General features: G+C 38.9%; 1 protein-coding gene across 4 annotated transcripts in view; it reads left to right on the top strand.

Moving 5' to 3' along the window:
* The window catches only part of LOC102682176 (piezo-type mechanosensitive ion channel component 2), a 118,856-nt gene that overhangs the window by 38,587 nt on the left and 64,194 nt on the right, over positions 1–16,075 (top strand). For all 4 annotated transcript variants that reach the window (XM_069191625.1, XM_069191626.1, XM_069191624.1 and 1 more), the window contains exons 3-4: positions 5,660–5,900; positions 6,738–6,951. In XM_069191625.1, the coding sequence (XP_069047726.1) occupies positions 5,660–5,900; positions 6,738–6,951 (455 nt within the window). The remainder of the gene's footprint in view (positions 1–5,659; positions 5,901–6,737; positions 6,952–16,075) is intronic.

Raw genomic sequence — 16,075 nt, 5'->3', positions numbered from 1 at the left:
TTCTACTTAGAAATCTGTTTTCCTTGAGTCTGACTGCTCGGCTGGGATAAACCCACGGAACAGTTGGGGATTTTTATCCGCAGTTTACAAAGCCTGTCAAAGTCTTCCAGAAATGTGTGCAGGAAAGGCCTTCTGTATGAAGGCATGCTTTGAAAGGACGAAGCAGCCTGGAACCCGATCTTAATGGAAGCTAAGAGCTCTGCAGCCTGTTTTTCTGAATGTGAGTTCTGATTGAGGTGTGGAGCAGTACGTGGAAGCAGTTGGATAAGTTAAATAAACTATGCTTGCTCAAATGTAACTTGTTAAACCAATTAAGATACACTACAACCGATATCATACAAATTAAAGGCCTGTTTTTTCAGCTCCACAAGGAAGAATTTCTTTCACGACAGGCCACAGGCAAGCAGTCCAGTGGTGTTATTCATTGCGCTGGTATACTACTGCATAGGCCAATTGTTTGAGAGTCACATTACAGGGTAGTTTCTGTATAGATCCCCTCAAATAAACAATTACAGAAGGTGTCAAAAGGTGTTAATATTTTATATTATTTCAGTGAAGTCGTTTAGGAGCCTCAGTTCGGAAGGTTCACTCATCCCTTTGTCCTCCAAGCCCTATCGCTAACCCTAACCCTTTGTCCTCTAAGCCCTATCGCTAACCCTAACCCTAACCCTTTGTCCTCTAAGCCCTATCGCTAACCCTAACCCTAACCCTTTGTCCACTAAGCCCTATCGCTAACCCTAACCTTAACCCTTTGTCCTCAAAGCCCTCTCGCTGCGTTGCACTGATACAAGTGAAACCCAGTGTTCCCACAATTCCTAGAAAGGGTGGAGGCAAAAAATAACTCCTTTAATCCAGTTTTTGCTTTTTTACAGTATGTACGACATATACTGTAGGTGTTATATGTGTATTAAATTATATAAATGTGGTTTTGAAAGAGCAAATTTTCTAAAATTTATTTTTTTAATTTAGTATGGAGTTTGACAAGCCAACTATAGTATTTAATTGTATATAGGCTTTTTGCTTTTTGCTTTAGCCTTTCCAGTGGTTTCACAGCTAACATCACCTAGACCTTTTTTTCATATCGAGACAATGCTTGTCAGAACAATTTTTAATTCTCTTGCTTTTTCTACAGGTACAGTAACTGCAGTTACACTGGGACATCAGTTACAGTAAATAACCACGGCAAATAGGTTTACTAATGATCTAAAGACAATTAAAGAGCTGTGATGATGACAAAACGGCTAACAATTACCAGTGTATTTTTTCAGCTTCACAAAGAAAGTTTGATGTTACTGTACATCAGTTAGGCTGCTACAGTAGTTTCGTCACGTTCACTGTACGCACACCATGCATGCATAAACTGATGCATTTCTTTCTCCTGGTATGTGAGAGTTCCTAGAAATTAAAAACTCTGAAGCGCTACAGAAACTGTACAGCAGGTGCAAAACATTCCTGCAAGTGACCTTGCAATAACATTTACTGCAGTAGGGTAATGCACACCATTTTGGTGAAAAAAAGTATGTAAAATTTTTAGAAAATTGATGTAAATCATTTGTTTCATAAAATGTTTAGAGAGTCCTTTTTCCGTACCTGAAGAACACATATTTACATGAAGTAATGTTAGCCAGGCTTACATTAGCAGAATTCCAGAAAACCCTCCAAAATAAATTATTTTAGCAGAAGGATAAAATTCATGTTGACTTTTGCTATGCTGGCTCAGTAAACCTGCCTGTAACATCTGCAGGGGGTAGAACAAAATAGGAAAATACGTAGTTCAGGCTCAGGTAGAATAGGAGAGAGATGAATCAAGAGTAATAAACCTACTTAAATCAATTTGTTAAAGAAATGACCGTTCAATAAGCTCTTCAAAACAAAGCAGAACTGAAGACAAAACAGCAACTATATCACAGAAACTATATAATATGTACACAAAACGTTAGTTGTATCTTTGCTGAAACAGGTTTTTTCCAACATTTTTATGTACAGAAAAGAAGGCATTGCTGCAGTAACTGAAAGTCACTTTGAGATGCCAGCTTCCAACAAACTGTCCAAGACTTCACATACTGTATCAATATATTTAAAGTTAGTCTCTAAAACAGCTGATTTCATCATAATTGCAGTCATGCTTCAGTAACGCATGATTTCAGTTTTCATTGGAGTCATTTTGAGGATGGATATTTCACAGAAGTTTTGCAAACGCAATGCTTGGTTAGTCAGAAGTAGTCGATGGGTCAGTTGAAAGGGGTAAAGAAACACTCGACAGCCTCAAAGGTGGATTCTGTTACATGGTCCCATCCTTAGTTCCCATATATTCCGGTTAGAAATAAAAACGTTTCTAATCTAAATATCTCATAATAAAACAGCATGAAAGACTCAGACACAGGTGTCATTGCAAATATTACCTGTAAAGCGCTTTGTCCATTTCTTGGTCCTGTGGGATATAGTCCACTGTTTCCTTGGTCCAATGATTCTTCTTGCTACAGTATGTTCCTAAGCCAGCAGCTGTATCACCCTGCAGCTCACAGCTGCCAGCCCACTGAAGCCCAGCAGGTGTGAGCCTGGTCAGTACCTGGAGGGGAGACTCCTGGGAAAGCTAAGGCTGCTGCTGGAAGAGGTGTCAGTGGGGCCAGTAGGGGGCGCTCACCCTGCGGTCTGTGTGGATCCTAATGCCACAGTATAGTGACGGGGACACTATGCTGTAAAAAAGGTGCCGTCCTTCAGATAAGACATGAAATAGAGGTTATTACAAATCCCAGGCCATTTCTTGAAAAGAGTAGGGTTGTTAACCTGGCGTCCTGAACAATATTTCCCCCTGGCCTTTATCAATCATGGCCTCCTAATAATCCCCATCTCTGAACTGGCTTCATCCCTCTGTTCTCCTCCCTACTGAGAGCTGGTGTGTTGGTAATGTACTGGCGCATCATCCAGGTGGGGCTGCACACTGGTGGTGGTGGAGGGGATCCCCATTACCTGTAAAGCGCTATGAGTGGAGTGTCCAGAAAAGCGCTATACAGAATAAGTGTAAAGATGTTTTTTACAGATCCGCTAAGCAAAAATACTGCCTTTTGTACTGCAAATTACAAATTGGGTTAACTGTTAATTTAAAACAAAATAGTAAGCAGTTGAAGATAACTGTAGAAATTTGAAAAATACTGCGTGAAAAAAAGAAGAATAATGGAAAGTACCTACAGCATTTGCAAAGCAGGGTATAATAATGATTATACAGTACAGGAAATTACCCTGAAGGTTTTACTTTATTGCTTTGTGCTAATAATAAATCCTAAATGCACTTTAGTGCCCCCACTATTAGCGATATTGACTGAATTTGTGTCATTCCAAAATATTTAATGAACAAGTGAATGGAAAATCAACTCAAATATAATTACCTAACTGTATTTGGTGCAGTATTTACACAATAGATATTTGATGTTGCAAAATGTCTGGTATTTTTTCAATGCAATGCTGTTTTGCTAGTAGTAGGCACATTGTAAGATTGCTTTTATGATTGAATTCCACATGCAATGTGATCTTCCTGTGTCGCATTCAGTATCCTGTCTGCGGTGCAGGAATGTTCCACACTAGTTTCCTTGTTAAGTTGGGGGTGACTTCTGTGTTCACCGTCTGTGCTGAAAAGAAACACAGGTTCTGAAACCTGGGTCAGGACATGTTCCTGTTCTCACATTTCAGTGCATGAATGTGACTATATTAGCTTTAAAATAACTGTTTAATGTGAAATGGAGATATAATACACATCAGTACAGAGTCAAATATCACCGAAATGAGGAATTACAGTTTTCATATGGTTTTCTACAAAACAGTAAATAAATAGCTAAGAGTGACAAGGTGCATGAATTCCCATTCACTGTGGTTGGGTTTAAAAGCTGTGTTTGGCTGCAGACCTAAATACAGTACCATTATATAATTAAGCGTTACTCTGTTTATCACACAGTGACATATGCCTAAGTGTTCATACCGTTTGTACCAGATCATGACATACGTATGACGTTTTCTGGTGAAAAATGAATAAAAATTATATATATATTTACAGAATATAGTCACACTAGTATTTAATTACACCTGGTGGTAAAAACACAGACTTGTAAGTACTTTGTAGTGAAAATAGGAATGCAGTTAGTTGTCAAAAACAATATTTTCTTAAATATTGTTAAGCCTGTCTGAATCCTGAGTGTAATTTAATTGAAATCTGTCAGGGTCAATATTAATCTTTTTGCTGTAACTTTTTCCAAAATAATGTGGATCCAGGATATGTACTGTAGCATTGTTGTATAATATCCCTTACATTTGACCCACAAATAGCTTTCAAAAGCCTTTAAGTAATTATCCTAAGTGATCTAATTGATCTGACAACAAATGTCAGCAGTGAATTGGAACAGATTGTATTCTGACGCTGTACATACAGTTCAAGAAACTGCGTTTATTCATGTTCAGAGCCTCCGACAGTAGGAGCTCTAACCCAAGCAAACCATCAGACTGGATCATTTTTCACCTGACTGTGACAAGAGTGAAACCTAGATGTGACATACAGTACCGTAAGAACGTTGCAAATAACAGGATGGCATTATGCCCATCTAGCTGGTCCTTGAAACAGGCCAGTGTATCGGCTCCAACAACAGGACTGGGTAGCTTGGTCCACACTCTTACAACCTTTCCTCGGTTTTAAAAGAGCTTCCACATACTGTAGTTTCCTCCTTTGGGTTTTGAATGATTGTATCGTGCCCCCTGGTAGCCATCCGTATTGAGGACTGAACAGGGTCAGTTCTTTCAGTCCGCAGGTGTGGGTCATCAGGTGATTCGGACTGCACTTCTCTGGATGGATTACAGAGCAGTCATATTTTTTTTAATTGTTCAGAATATTCTAGATGAGGTCTTGCAGGTTCATTAAACAATTTTAAAATAGTAAACCTAGATTTCAATTCTATGCTTTTGACTATACTGTATATCCTTTTTATCGCTTCCCCAAATGTTTTTTCGGCTCAACATTTCCATTTTTCTATTAGTAGTTTATGTTTGTTTTTTTTACCTGCATTGACCTCTACCCTGTACCTGTCCATCTTAACTGTAATTTCCAGGTGTTTATCCAGTGTTGAATGTCATCTGAATCCCTTTGAAGTTTATTTTCTGTGTCTGCAGTGTTTGCTAATCCTCATATCTGCAAACTTTGACTAGCTTATAGATACACCAGAATCTAGATCATTTACATAAATTAGGAAGAGCAGTGATCTTAGCTCAGATCCCAGCGGTACTCCACTATGCATATCACCCCAAACTGATCATTCACCCCTTGTCTGTGCTGCTTGTTTTCTATTTACTCACTGGTATATCCCAATACACCACATCATATCCTCTTTGTTTGTTCCTTACTGTTGCTCATTTAAATGCGTTGGTTAAGCAAGACCTACCTTTCTAAATCCATGCTAACTATTCCCAAAGATCTCATTTCCGAACAGGTGAATAGATCATAATGTTTCCTTTACTTTTGTGTGTTGCAGATGTCAGAATTAGTGGTGTGTAAGAGACTAGAGTAACTGTTTTCCTGCACTCGGCATCATGCAGACAAAGATTAGCCGTGACTGCTGGCATTCGGTGTGTGACTTTAACCATGTTGTGTGTTGTGTGTTGTGTGTTTCTCTGTCTCCAGGAGGAGGAGAAGCTGGAGGAGGATGATGAGCTGATGTTTGAGGAAGATTTCGAACCTGACCTCGAACCTCATGATGAAGAACTCGAGGAAGATGAAGAGGAGGAGGAGGAGCAGGAAGAAAGCACCAAAATGAAAATACTGCGCCGAATCGCGGGTGTGGCATCAAAATTAAAAGAAATAATTGGCAATTTAATAACAACCGCTGGAAAAGTAGTTGTGACCATATTACTTGGTTTAACAGGTTAGTATCTTTAAATATGAAATATTAATTGAATTCATATCAAGATGTTATTGTTTCTAAAATCTATAAACACACCCATATGACATGTGATAGCTTTTTACTTTGATAAAAGTCAGAAGAAAACATAATGACATGTCGAGTAGTGTTACTCATTAAGTTCAGCACGTCTGTTTTTTGTATCTCTTTAGATATGCTGTTTTCTTTTGAAATAGATTATTTTTTATTTTTTACTGTATTATGTCAATGAATTTAATTCTAAATAAAGAACTAAATTAGAATATGTGGGAAAAATCCTGACTAAGCTTAATAGATGCAAATCATTTAAGCCTATGTGTGAGCCAGTTAAGATAATTGATTTTTTCTGTTTTGTAGTTATTTCATATTTCTAGATATTCGAGAATATACACATTTAATGTCTTAAATAAAAAAAACAGTTAATATTCACCTGAAGGTGTGAATTCTCTAAGGCAGCAGTTTCAAAGTAGCTTTTGATATAACCACTTGTATTCACATCTCAATACTAAAAAGCCAGATTGATCTGAATTGAATAAAAAATGACTTGAGTTGGGTTGGGTTGAAAACAACCCCCTGGATGTCTCACGATTATGAGCTAAACCAAACAGGGGTTTGCCCTTTTTTTGAGATTTCTAAAAGTATGTGCTGGTGAGCTTAAATGGTCCATGTGGCTTATAAGTACATTTGCCCACATTATTTAATACCTTTATAGTAACTACGAAGAGACAGACTGAGGTTTAGAACAATATTATTAGACATTCGGACAAATCCTGAGGTTTAATAGGATCTGCCTGAGTGGAACTGTGATCTGTTTTCTTCCAGGCATCATGCTGCCATCTCTAACTTCAGCCGTGTACTTCCTTGTGTTTCTGGGACTTTGTACCTGGTGGTCCCTGTGTCGAACGTTCGATCAGCTCGTCTTCAGCTGCCTCTGTGTGTTGATGGCCATATACAGTGCAGGGCACCTGCTTGTGCTTTATTTATACCAGTTTCAGTTCTTTCAGGAGCTTGTCCCACCTCACGACAACTACACGAGGTGAGTGAAGTATGCCGTCTCTCCTGCAAACATTCAGCCATTAGCTTTTAAGATAAGATCAGATCACTTTATTGGTCCTATACAATTTCTTGCATTAGGAATGTCTTTTAACATAGCCCAGCTTGCTCTCCATGAGTCACACAGACAGGGAGAGAAGCTGGGGGTCAGAGCGCAGGGTCAGCCACTTATATGGCACCCCTGGAGCAGTTGGGATTAAGGGCCTTGCTCAGGGGCCCAGCGGAGTAGGATTCCTCTGCGGGCCGCAGGATTCAAACCAACAACCTTCCAGCCACAGGCGCTGATCCTCAGCCACAGAGCCACTGCTCCGCTCAGCTCTTTATATAAGAACAGAGAAAATGACTAAGAAGCCGTGAGACTATAGACTTTTCCCGTGGATAATCCTTTGAAATAGGAGCTGCTTTTTTATCTTTCATCTTTCAGCTGTTCCTTTGTTGTTTATCAAGTTAATACTGTAACTACATATTTTAAAGGGAAATATCAACCTTATTACTGGCTACTGTATATTGTAATGGTACTGTATAGTGTGCCATTTGGAACATGTGTGAGATAAATAATTTCATATGACAATGATTATAGTTTAATTTTTTGCTATTTGTCCTAGAATTTTGTGATCATTTTTTATCTCATACACTATATCGGGTTCAATATTATTAGAAAGTCAAAAACCAGTGGCAAATACATTTTGACAAATCAGCTCATATGTTTTTGGTAGTTCTGTTTCTTTTAATAAATAAATCAATAAATCTTAGACTATTAACATTAGCTTAGCTCTTAAGATAGATCTTCAAAAAGCTTGAGTGCTTAGTATATACTGACAAACCAGTATATAACCTTCAAAAACTCCTATGCCCTAGAGTCCTTTGTTTTGTACTTGGCTATTAAAATACTTACTTTCTTGTTTTCTGCTTGTAACTTTCATCAGAATGATGTAACTGTCTATGTGTCAGATAATCTTAAAGTGAAGTTGCTCTTAAATGGACTTTTTGGCCTAAAAGAAAAAGCTGCAAAATAAAAAGATGTAGTATTGTATTAAACATTAACAATACAATATAATAGTTGGAATTTTTTCAGATGGGATTTTGATCATCAACACAACGCATATTTGCAAATGACTCACTAAAAATAAAAATTATATGATGTACTGTATTAAATGGACCTTCCTTTCCTTTTTTTTACCATGCTGTATTTGTGTACAGTACTGTAGGTATTGTATAATTAAACATTTCGGCTGAGGACAAAAAGGAATTAGGCTTAAGATCTGCTAAGCATCACTAACATTACAGTGTCCCTGCAAACCCATGTGAGGGTGTTCCCCCCATGTCCAGGCACTAAGGCACTGAACCCTGACCATCTGTGTGTGTAAACTTGGCAAAATTGACTAATTTGCTTGAGGGGAATCTTCTTAGCTGATGGGATCAAATGAAGAATAAGGTAACCCCAAAGCGGTCCATCCACAATATCAGTCCACTGCTTTGTATAAATGTGAATTAAATATGTATTATATCGCAGCATTTGTATGCGGAGAAATTCATTTTATTGGATTCGTATACACGTGATTCAAAGAAGAGAAATGGTACTTGGTTACTGAAGAGAATAGATGGTAAAACCAAAGGTTAGGATTTCCAAGAAATCTCCATGGACTCCTGCCAATGACTGGTGTGTCTAAGTTTAGAGGGTACACACTGTAAAACATCTGTGTTGTCTGGTATTCTGAAAACTACACAGAGCAATATGTTTGACATCTGCATAGAGTAGCACATTATGTTGTATTTGATCAGTATAGAACCCCGCTGAGCTGAAAAATGTCTTCACTCTTGAAGTCCATTTCAGACACAATGTGTCGTAGAAATTCTACAGAAAGCAGAAATAATTATACTCTGTATTTTGAAGATTTAGATTTTTTCTTAATTTTTGAAACAACCTACACACTTCAGCAATAATTAAAATCTGCAAAAAGTGGGATCTCATAAAAAACAGGGTAACGAGGGTTGATTAAATAAGATTAAAGAGGGTTAATTATGTTTTGAACAGAATTCAAAGCATCTGTGACCAGGCTGTCAGTTTTCTCTAAAACCACATGAAGTCTAGCTGTACTTTTCTCCTACTGTACATATTAATGCAAGCAAAGGTATACTTTCCATCCGTTTTAGGAGCTGTGCAGGAATTGTCTCTCATGAATACTGTACACATGCTGCTAGATTTAATAAAACTGAAATTATGTCGTCATTTTGATTTAATTAAAATTAAAAGCTTTGAAATACCGTAACTTAAAATTAAATTAAAAGGGGCTAAGGGTAGAAGAACAACAAAATTGGTAAAAATGCAGAAACTGTGGTGTTTACAGAATGGGTTCTGTGTTGTGATAAAGAAGAGCTGCGGTATATACTTTACAGAATAGTATTAATGTAAATAGAAGCTGTGGGTGGTGTTTCACTTCTCTGACTGATTTTTAGCCTAAGTAGGAAATGGCTCAGTACTTGGGAAGTCATGCTTAATGTATTGCACAGACATACAGTACTGTAGCCTATGAATGGGAAATGTCGATATCAATTAGTCACTTAGCAGGAGCTTTCGCCTGAAGCACATTTCCAGAGACTGGATGGTGAACGAAGACACTGGCGCTGAGGTTCCACCATGTCCCACAGAACCAGAGGAGAGGCCTGGTCTGAAACCCAGCACCTACAGTAGCTTCAGGGATACAGTATATTGATGGGGACGTGTGTTCCGGGGACCCCTGTTTAGAGCAAGCAAAAAAGTTTCTGAGTCTTTTTCCGAGTCTGTTTGTCATTCTGTTTTAATTTTTGCTGGGGTCATCGTTGCCTTAACGACATTCAGTGATTCTGCACTCGTTGGATGAATATTTTCTGAGAGTCCAGAAAATAGTACATTTTCTAAGTCCGTTAACGACTCTGAAAGCTGAAAGAAGCTGGTGGTAAGTCATTGTGTGGCTCCCCGCAGAGACTGTGTAATTAATTGGCCAAACGTTTGCAAAGATGGCCTCACCGTTCTGTTTCTGGTGTTTCTTGCACATAAGGGCTCTCGTTTGCTGTCTCTGTCCAATAATGAGTGCCAGGCTGCAGGCCTGTGCTGTAGTCAGCTGTGCTTCAGCACACAGACCTTCCTGGCACTAACTACACAGCCAAAGCCTAGTAGATGGCTCAAGTGTCATTGTTACTATTTACACAGACCTGAGGAGAGCGGCACCATGCTCTATGCAAACGCTTTGCGACACATTTTATTAGCAAAGTTCTAGATCATTTTACCACAATGCCGTCTTTTAGCAGGAGTCCTCAAGGAGTTTCATTTTATACCTGAACCGGGGTGGGGTGGTGAGTGTGCTGTGAGTGAAAGTGGTATGAGCAGCTTCACAGACCCAGGTGGTTCTCATTAATGTTAATAATCTTTGGCTTGCACAGAAGTTGCACAGCTGTGTCAGGAAACTGTTCATACTGCGGACGAAAAATGTGTCTACAAAACTCGGTGCACACTTAGAATATAGAGTGTACCAGATTGAAGTGCCATGAAGTAGAAGCAAGGTAGACACAATTGATCTTAATGGGGAAACCAGTTGCAAAGTCTCCTATGCACTGAAGCACTCTCATTGTCAAAACATAGACTATGGTATTGTCGTTGTCTGGGCGATATTTCAACAGTGGTAGTCGCAGAGTTATATTGAAAAGCAAGGAGTCAAGTGCAGGACCTTATCATAATTGTTTTAACTTTTTGTGATTTCATAAATTAAAATACATGACAAAAGGCTAAAACGCCGATGAATAACAACACATGGTGTTCAGAAGCCACCGTGCTTGTTCATCGGTTCAGAAGGCAGAGATTTTTGAGTCGTATTTCCTAGGCTTTGTAGTTTAAATTTATTTTATTTCGTGATCGATTCTTACTTCACTGTCATATCCCTGGCGTTTTACAGGTTGGTCAAATCTTTAAGGAATAAACTCTCACAGTATATTATTCGAGATTGATTCTTGCATGGAAATGCAAAAACCAGAGGCACTCTCTTCCCAAAGGGTTTCGTCCGAACAAGCAGAACACTAACATAGTATGGGACTGGCCACCGAGTCATATTGTGGAAGCCAGTCCTCTGGTTTTATTCAAAAACCAGCTGGATGAGATGCCTGGAACAATTAAGCTAGATGGGCCAACTTGCCTCCTCCTCCATTTTTATGTTCTTATTTCCAACATTTTGTCTACTTCAGCCCCGGGACATTGTAATGTTACACATCTCGGAAAAGTCCCCTGACCTGACTTGGCCATTGCCTTTCAGGAATTTGAAAACTCAAAAGTGCACCAACTTCATCTTTCCTGTTCTCACAATGGGTAAGAAGAGAAATGGCTTCTCTCCTGCCTCTGTTTAGGGAAATGAGACCTTTAATCAGATGGTATTTATTGTAAATTAACTTTACAACATTATGGACTCAAAACAAAGTTCAAAATTCATATGCACTCTCCTAGGGCCAGTTGTACTAGAGGAATCTGATCCTCTTTCTTGATCCCTTTAGTAGGCCCACTGCCTGACTGTAATCAAGGTGGTTTTTAAATAATAGGCTTAAATTATTTAAGTCATTATCAATTACAGTACAGTATTTACGGATGAACATCCAGAGCTTTATCTGTCTATCAGACCATCACAACAAGCCTAAAGTCTGCAGTCTGTAATGCTGGCTTGCTTACTTAGGTTTCAACAGACGGAACACAATAACCCTGGAAAATGTGCTGTCCTTGACTTTTCAAGATCCCATTGATTTTAAAAGACTTTCTAATTTAGGTACCTTCACAAGGCTGCTCAGCCCACATGATGCTATTATGTCTATTTATACTCATACTGCAGTTACTTTCCTCTTTTACGCTATCAAGAATTGAATGGCATCCAACCCAGCAGAAAATATCGACATTCTCCATTAACCTTTGATTCTCTATGGAAAAAACAATAGGACCTCTCTATATAATATATATTTAACATGCTTTTACAATAATCAACCAAGGCATTTCCTTTATTTCTTGTAAAGAAGAGGAGCCAGTTTCCTAAAAATCTGTCATCATTTATGAATTTTCCTCCGAGACAGATGATGAGTGTTTTTTTTTTTAAACACATTGCAAACACAGCACATTGCAGTATTTGCTTGATTTATTTAAGGCTGAAGATTAAGAGCTATCATACACAATTTGAGAGTCCACAATGTGGACTTCAGTGTGGTTTACCTTTTTACAATAAGCGGTGGAAGCTTTTGCCAACTGCTATGAAGAGGCTGACTCCCATCTGCAGCTTTTTAAAATTCTTACTGTACATTCCAATATCTTTAATGAAAACTAGTTTTACAAAAAAGACTTGATAAGCAAAGATGCTAATAAAATTAATAAGTGGCTGATAGTGCCCTTTGAACAATATTCCTGAATTCTGAAGTCTCTTTCCTCTTACTGTGCTGTGCATTTTCATTCTCTCTTCATACATTTTGCTCCAAAATATTGCATATCATGCCCATGTGTATGCTTATATACCTATTTTATAGAGATGGTGTTGAGAGTTTTTGAAAAAAAATGATGCTCTTATTATTTACAGTAAGATTTTAGTTTCATGCGAAAATGATTTTACGTGTCTTATCACAGCTGTTAGTGGTTTCTCTTGTGCTAAAGATTATGAAAGACATCACCATGGGTTAATATAATGAGAACAGTTGGATGGATTTGGTTTCCTTTCCTTGGTCATAGTTCTTTTGCTGAGCTGTCAGGTGCCAGCTCTTTAGTGAATGCTCTTGTTTGCTCACCCTGACAGCGTAACGCTTTCGTGACAGAGTTCTCTCACTTCTTTCAGCGGCCCAAAACTGCTGGTCTTCCATCTGTTTCTCAAACATTGTCATTTATGTGCTGTGGAAATCTCATCACAAGGGACAGCTAAATTTGGATTAGATATACTTTTCTTTTTGGGGTCACACATGCTTTTTCCTAAGGATATGTGAGGTGCTCCAGGGTTTGAAATAAAAACTGTCAATTGTTTTTTTTCTTGCAAGTAAACAATAGCCTTATTTTTCTAGAAGCCACCTGACAGGCCTGAGCTGTTTGCCAAACACCTGGCCCTCATGTTAGGTGCTGCTGAGTGATTGTGTCGAAGTGGCGACATTTTTATTGCACTTCCTGCCTATGATTACAATGATATAGCTCCTACTGTACATGTTGCGCCGACCTGTGAGCTCACAGATGCCCAGGTGCAGGAAAAACATAGCTGACAAACAGTCATTTCAGATACTATAACTTTTCTCCCTTGAGGTGAAGTGTAATAAAAGCAAGATGAACTCTTAATGTGAAATAATAGGATACTATAGTGTGAGGGTACTGAAGACTCCACCACATGGCGTGTTGAGCAGTCCTTATTGTAAATATTGTAAATCCTTAACTATTTACAATAAGGACTCAGCCCAGAAATGGAGAAATGTAACTGCTGGTTTGAATTATTTAATTATTATCTTAATTATTTAAGGGGAATGCTTCTGTTTTCGCTGCTGTAAGGATCCCCAGAGAAACGGCTGCTTCCCCCGGTGACGGGAATGCCATCTCCCGTCAGGATCGTCCAGTTATGGGTTCGGCACTTCCTGGCAAATGTCCGATGGGGAATGGCTGCCGCTGCAATACTATTAAAACAGTTTTTAGACAGTTATTAGATTAATATCACATTATTGTTATGTGCTAGAGGACCTTCATTTATTAATAAAATCAACTACAGTGGGTGAATCCAGGTGCTAGTAAGACGATGTAAACAATCAAGCAATTGCGGTTGATAATTGAAAATGAAACGATGTGCACTGCTTTCAGGAAGATGTGAAGATTCGTGTTGTCGTCTCATAATCAAGTAGAAAACAGGACCCTCTATGTGAGTTTTCGAAAGCTAACAGTAATTGTGTTATTGGACAGAAGTTTGAGTAGACGTCAAGTTCTAATCTTGTACTTCTGCTTCCCTGACCATAAAATCTCCCTGGCTGTAGACGTGCCGTGGGCAAATGTGCTCGTATTCTGCATTGTGAGGACCTTACTTCCATCACACTCAGCCAAGACTGGAATCGTTTCTTTCCAACCTTAACCTCCCACCAAAAACAAGGAGCTCTGCTTCCACCATCTGTCAGCGTTTTACTGCCGGGTCACCTGATGTCAACAAGCCTTCTAGGATATCAGAACAACTGCAGAAGTTGTGTTCTTCCACTACCCTTTTTCTCTTCCTAATCTTGCCCGATCCTGTTCTCCTTCCTTTCCCCCTTCTCTCCTTGTTTCTTGCGGAGCGTCCAACCCACCGAATTTATAGCCCCAGCCTATATGAAGTTGTTTCGTCTCTCCCCGCTCCTTCTTTTTGCTGTTTCGACAGGAGCTGACTCCCACTCTGGCCTGCAGATGCACGGCCACCTTGTTCACAGCTCACACTGTCCCTTCTGCTTGTGATTATACTTCTATGGTGTCCATTGATCACCTCCCTTGGGGTGGTGTCCAACTGGTGCAGTCCAGCCCTCAGCTCTTCCCCCTCCATTTCTGCATGTTCCTTTTACTTGTGGGGGTTTCGCTCAGATATGTTCTCATCCATTCTGTCTGGCAAACTTCAGTAAGTTATAACTTTCCTGCTTCCGTGTCAGGCACTACTCCTCTGGCTCACCGCAGCATTTTATGAAATGAAATCAATAAAAAGACATTATTCATGCCAAACTAAAAATACTTTTCTTTTCATACAGTAGGAGATACTGATTATTTTTGTTATTTCAGATATGTTGCACATATAGATATATATACATACAGATATATTACAAATCAATAATTATGTCTCTTGTCTCTTGATTACACACGGAGGAGAACAAGGGAATGTAAGCAGACTGATCCCACTCAAATAGCTGAGCTCTGCCACTTGGGGAATGTTGGTCACAGTCAACCTGTGTCATGACTCAGGCTCAAACATGGGGTAACAGAGCTCATTCTGTGCTCGGGCCAGCACCTTTACCGTTTGAGTCACTTTCCTTTTAATCTCCACGTGGTAAATAAGTACCCATAGCCTTATGACCAGAGATTGAGGGAATGACAAATAAATTTAATTTACACTCGTGGGGTTTTAAATGAGTTGACTTTAGATTAAATTAAACCTTGCTGTATTCTGTATTATACAGGCAGAGAGAAGACTAGGTGCTACAGTATATGACTGAAGCCGCAGAGAGTCCAGTGTCCATGAAGTCCAGAGAGTTCGCTGTAACTCCTGTTTTCCGAGCACGGTGCCCTGTGTTTTACTGCTGAAGTTGTGAAACATGCCTGCGGCTCATTGCAAAACCAGCAAAACAAGCTTTTACAGTCTCTGATTTTGTTGCCATTGCTCATGAGACTAAATGACTAATCTTGAGTCTAGACAGTTTACTGGCAACAGACAACTTCACCAGATTATGAATGTCTTGCACCTTGTTCGGCAAGGTTTTTTATATCTTAAGTTTTTCTCCAGTCTTAGTGTTAGTAGTCTTTTCTCTCTTTGTTGTAAGTCATTTGATAAAATTCTCTTCTGCATTCATTAGAAGATTAGAATGGTGCATAAGCTACTCCATTCATTTAAGGGAACATCTCTTAAGTAGTAAAATGGTTTTGGTCCACAGGGTTTTCTTGAGGTAATGTGGTTTGTGAAGATATTGATTTCCTTTTTTTATAGTAATAAAGAAGCAGTGCAACTGTGAGTCAAGCAATGGCCCATCCTAACCAAAAAAAAAGGTATCATAAATGTTTCATTTTTTTCAATAGTGAAGTGTGTTGCGTGTGGAATCTAAGCGATAACACAGACTGTTGACTTTTATCATTTGTTCCTCTCTGTTGCATACCTTTAGAAAATTATGACTATTTAATTACCATATGCCAGTGTATATAGTACGTGGGACCTACAGTACGTGACACTGCTTGATAAGCAATTAGATTATGAACAGCAAAGGGGACACCTAAAGACAGTGTTTCTTTAAATGGCTTTAACTCAATGACATGCAGTGCATACCTCTGCACACTTAAAGGACAGTCGTTTGTGACTGTAAATCACCTGATGCATTCCTTGCTGTTAATGCTTAGTAATTTGTATATGTACAGTAATTAGTTG

This window comes from Lepisosteus oculatus, chromosome 6 (genome assembly GCF_040954835.1).
Source record: "Lepisosteus oculatus isolate fLepOcu1 chromosome 6, fLepOcu1.hap2, whole genome shotgun sequence".
In the NCBI taxonomy this organism is placed as follows: Eukaryota; Metazoa; Chordata; class Actinopteri; order Semionotiformes; family Lepisosteidae; genus Lepisosteus; species Lepisosteus oculatus.
Note: the sequence above shows the minus strand (reverse complement) of the source record. Positions and strands in the feature narration are given on the sequence as shown.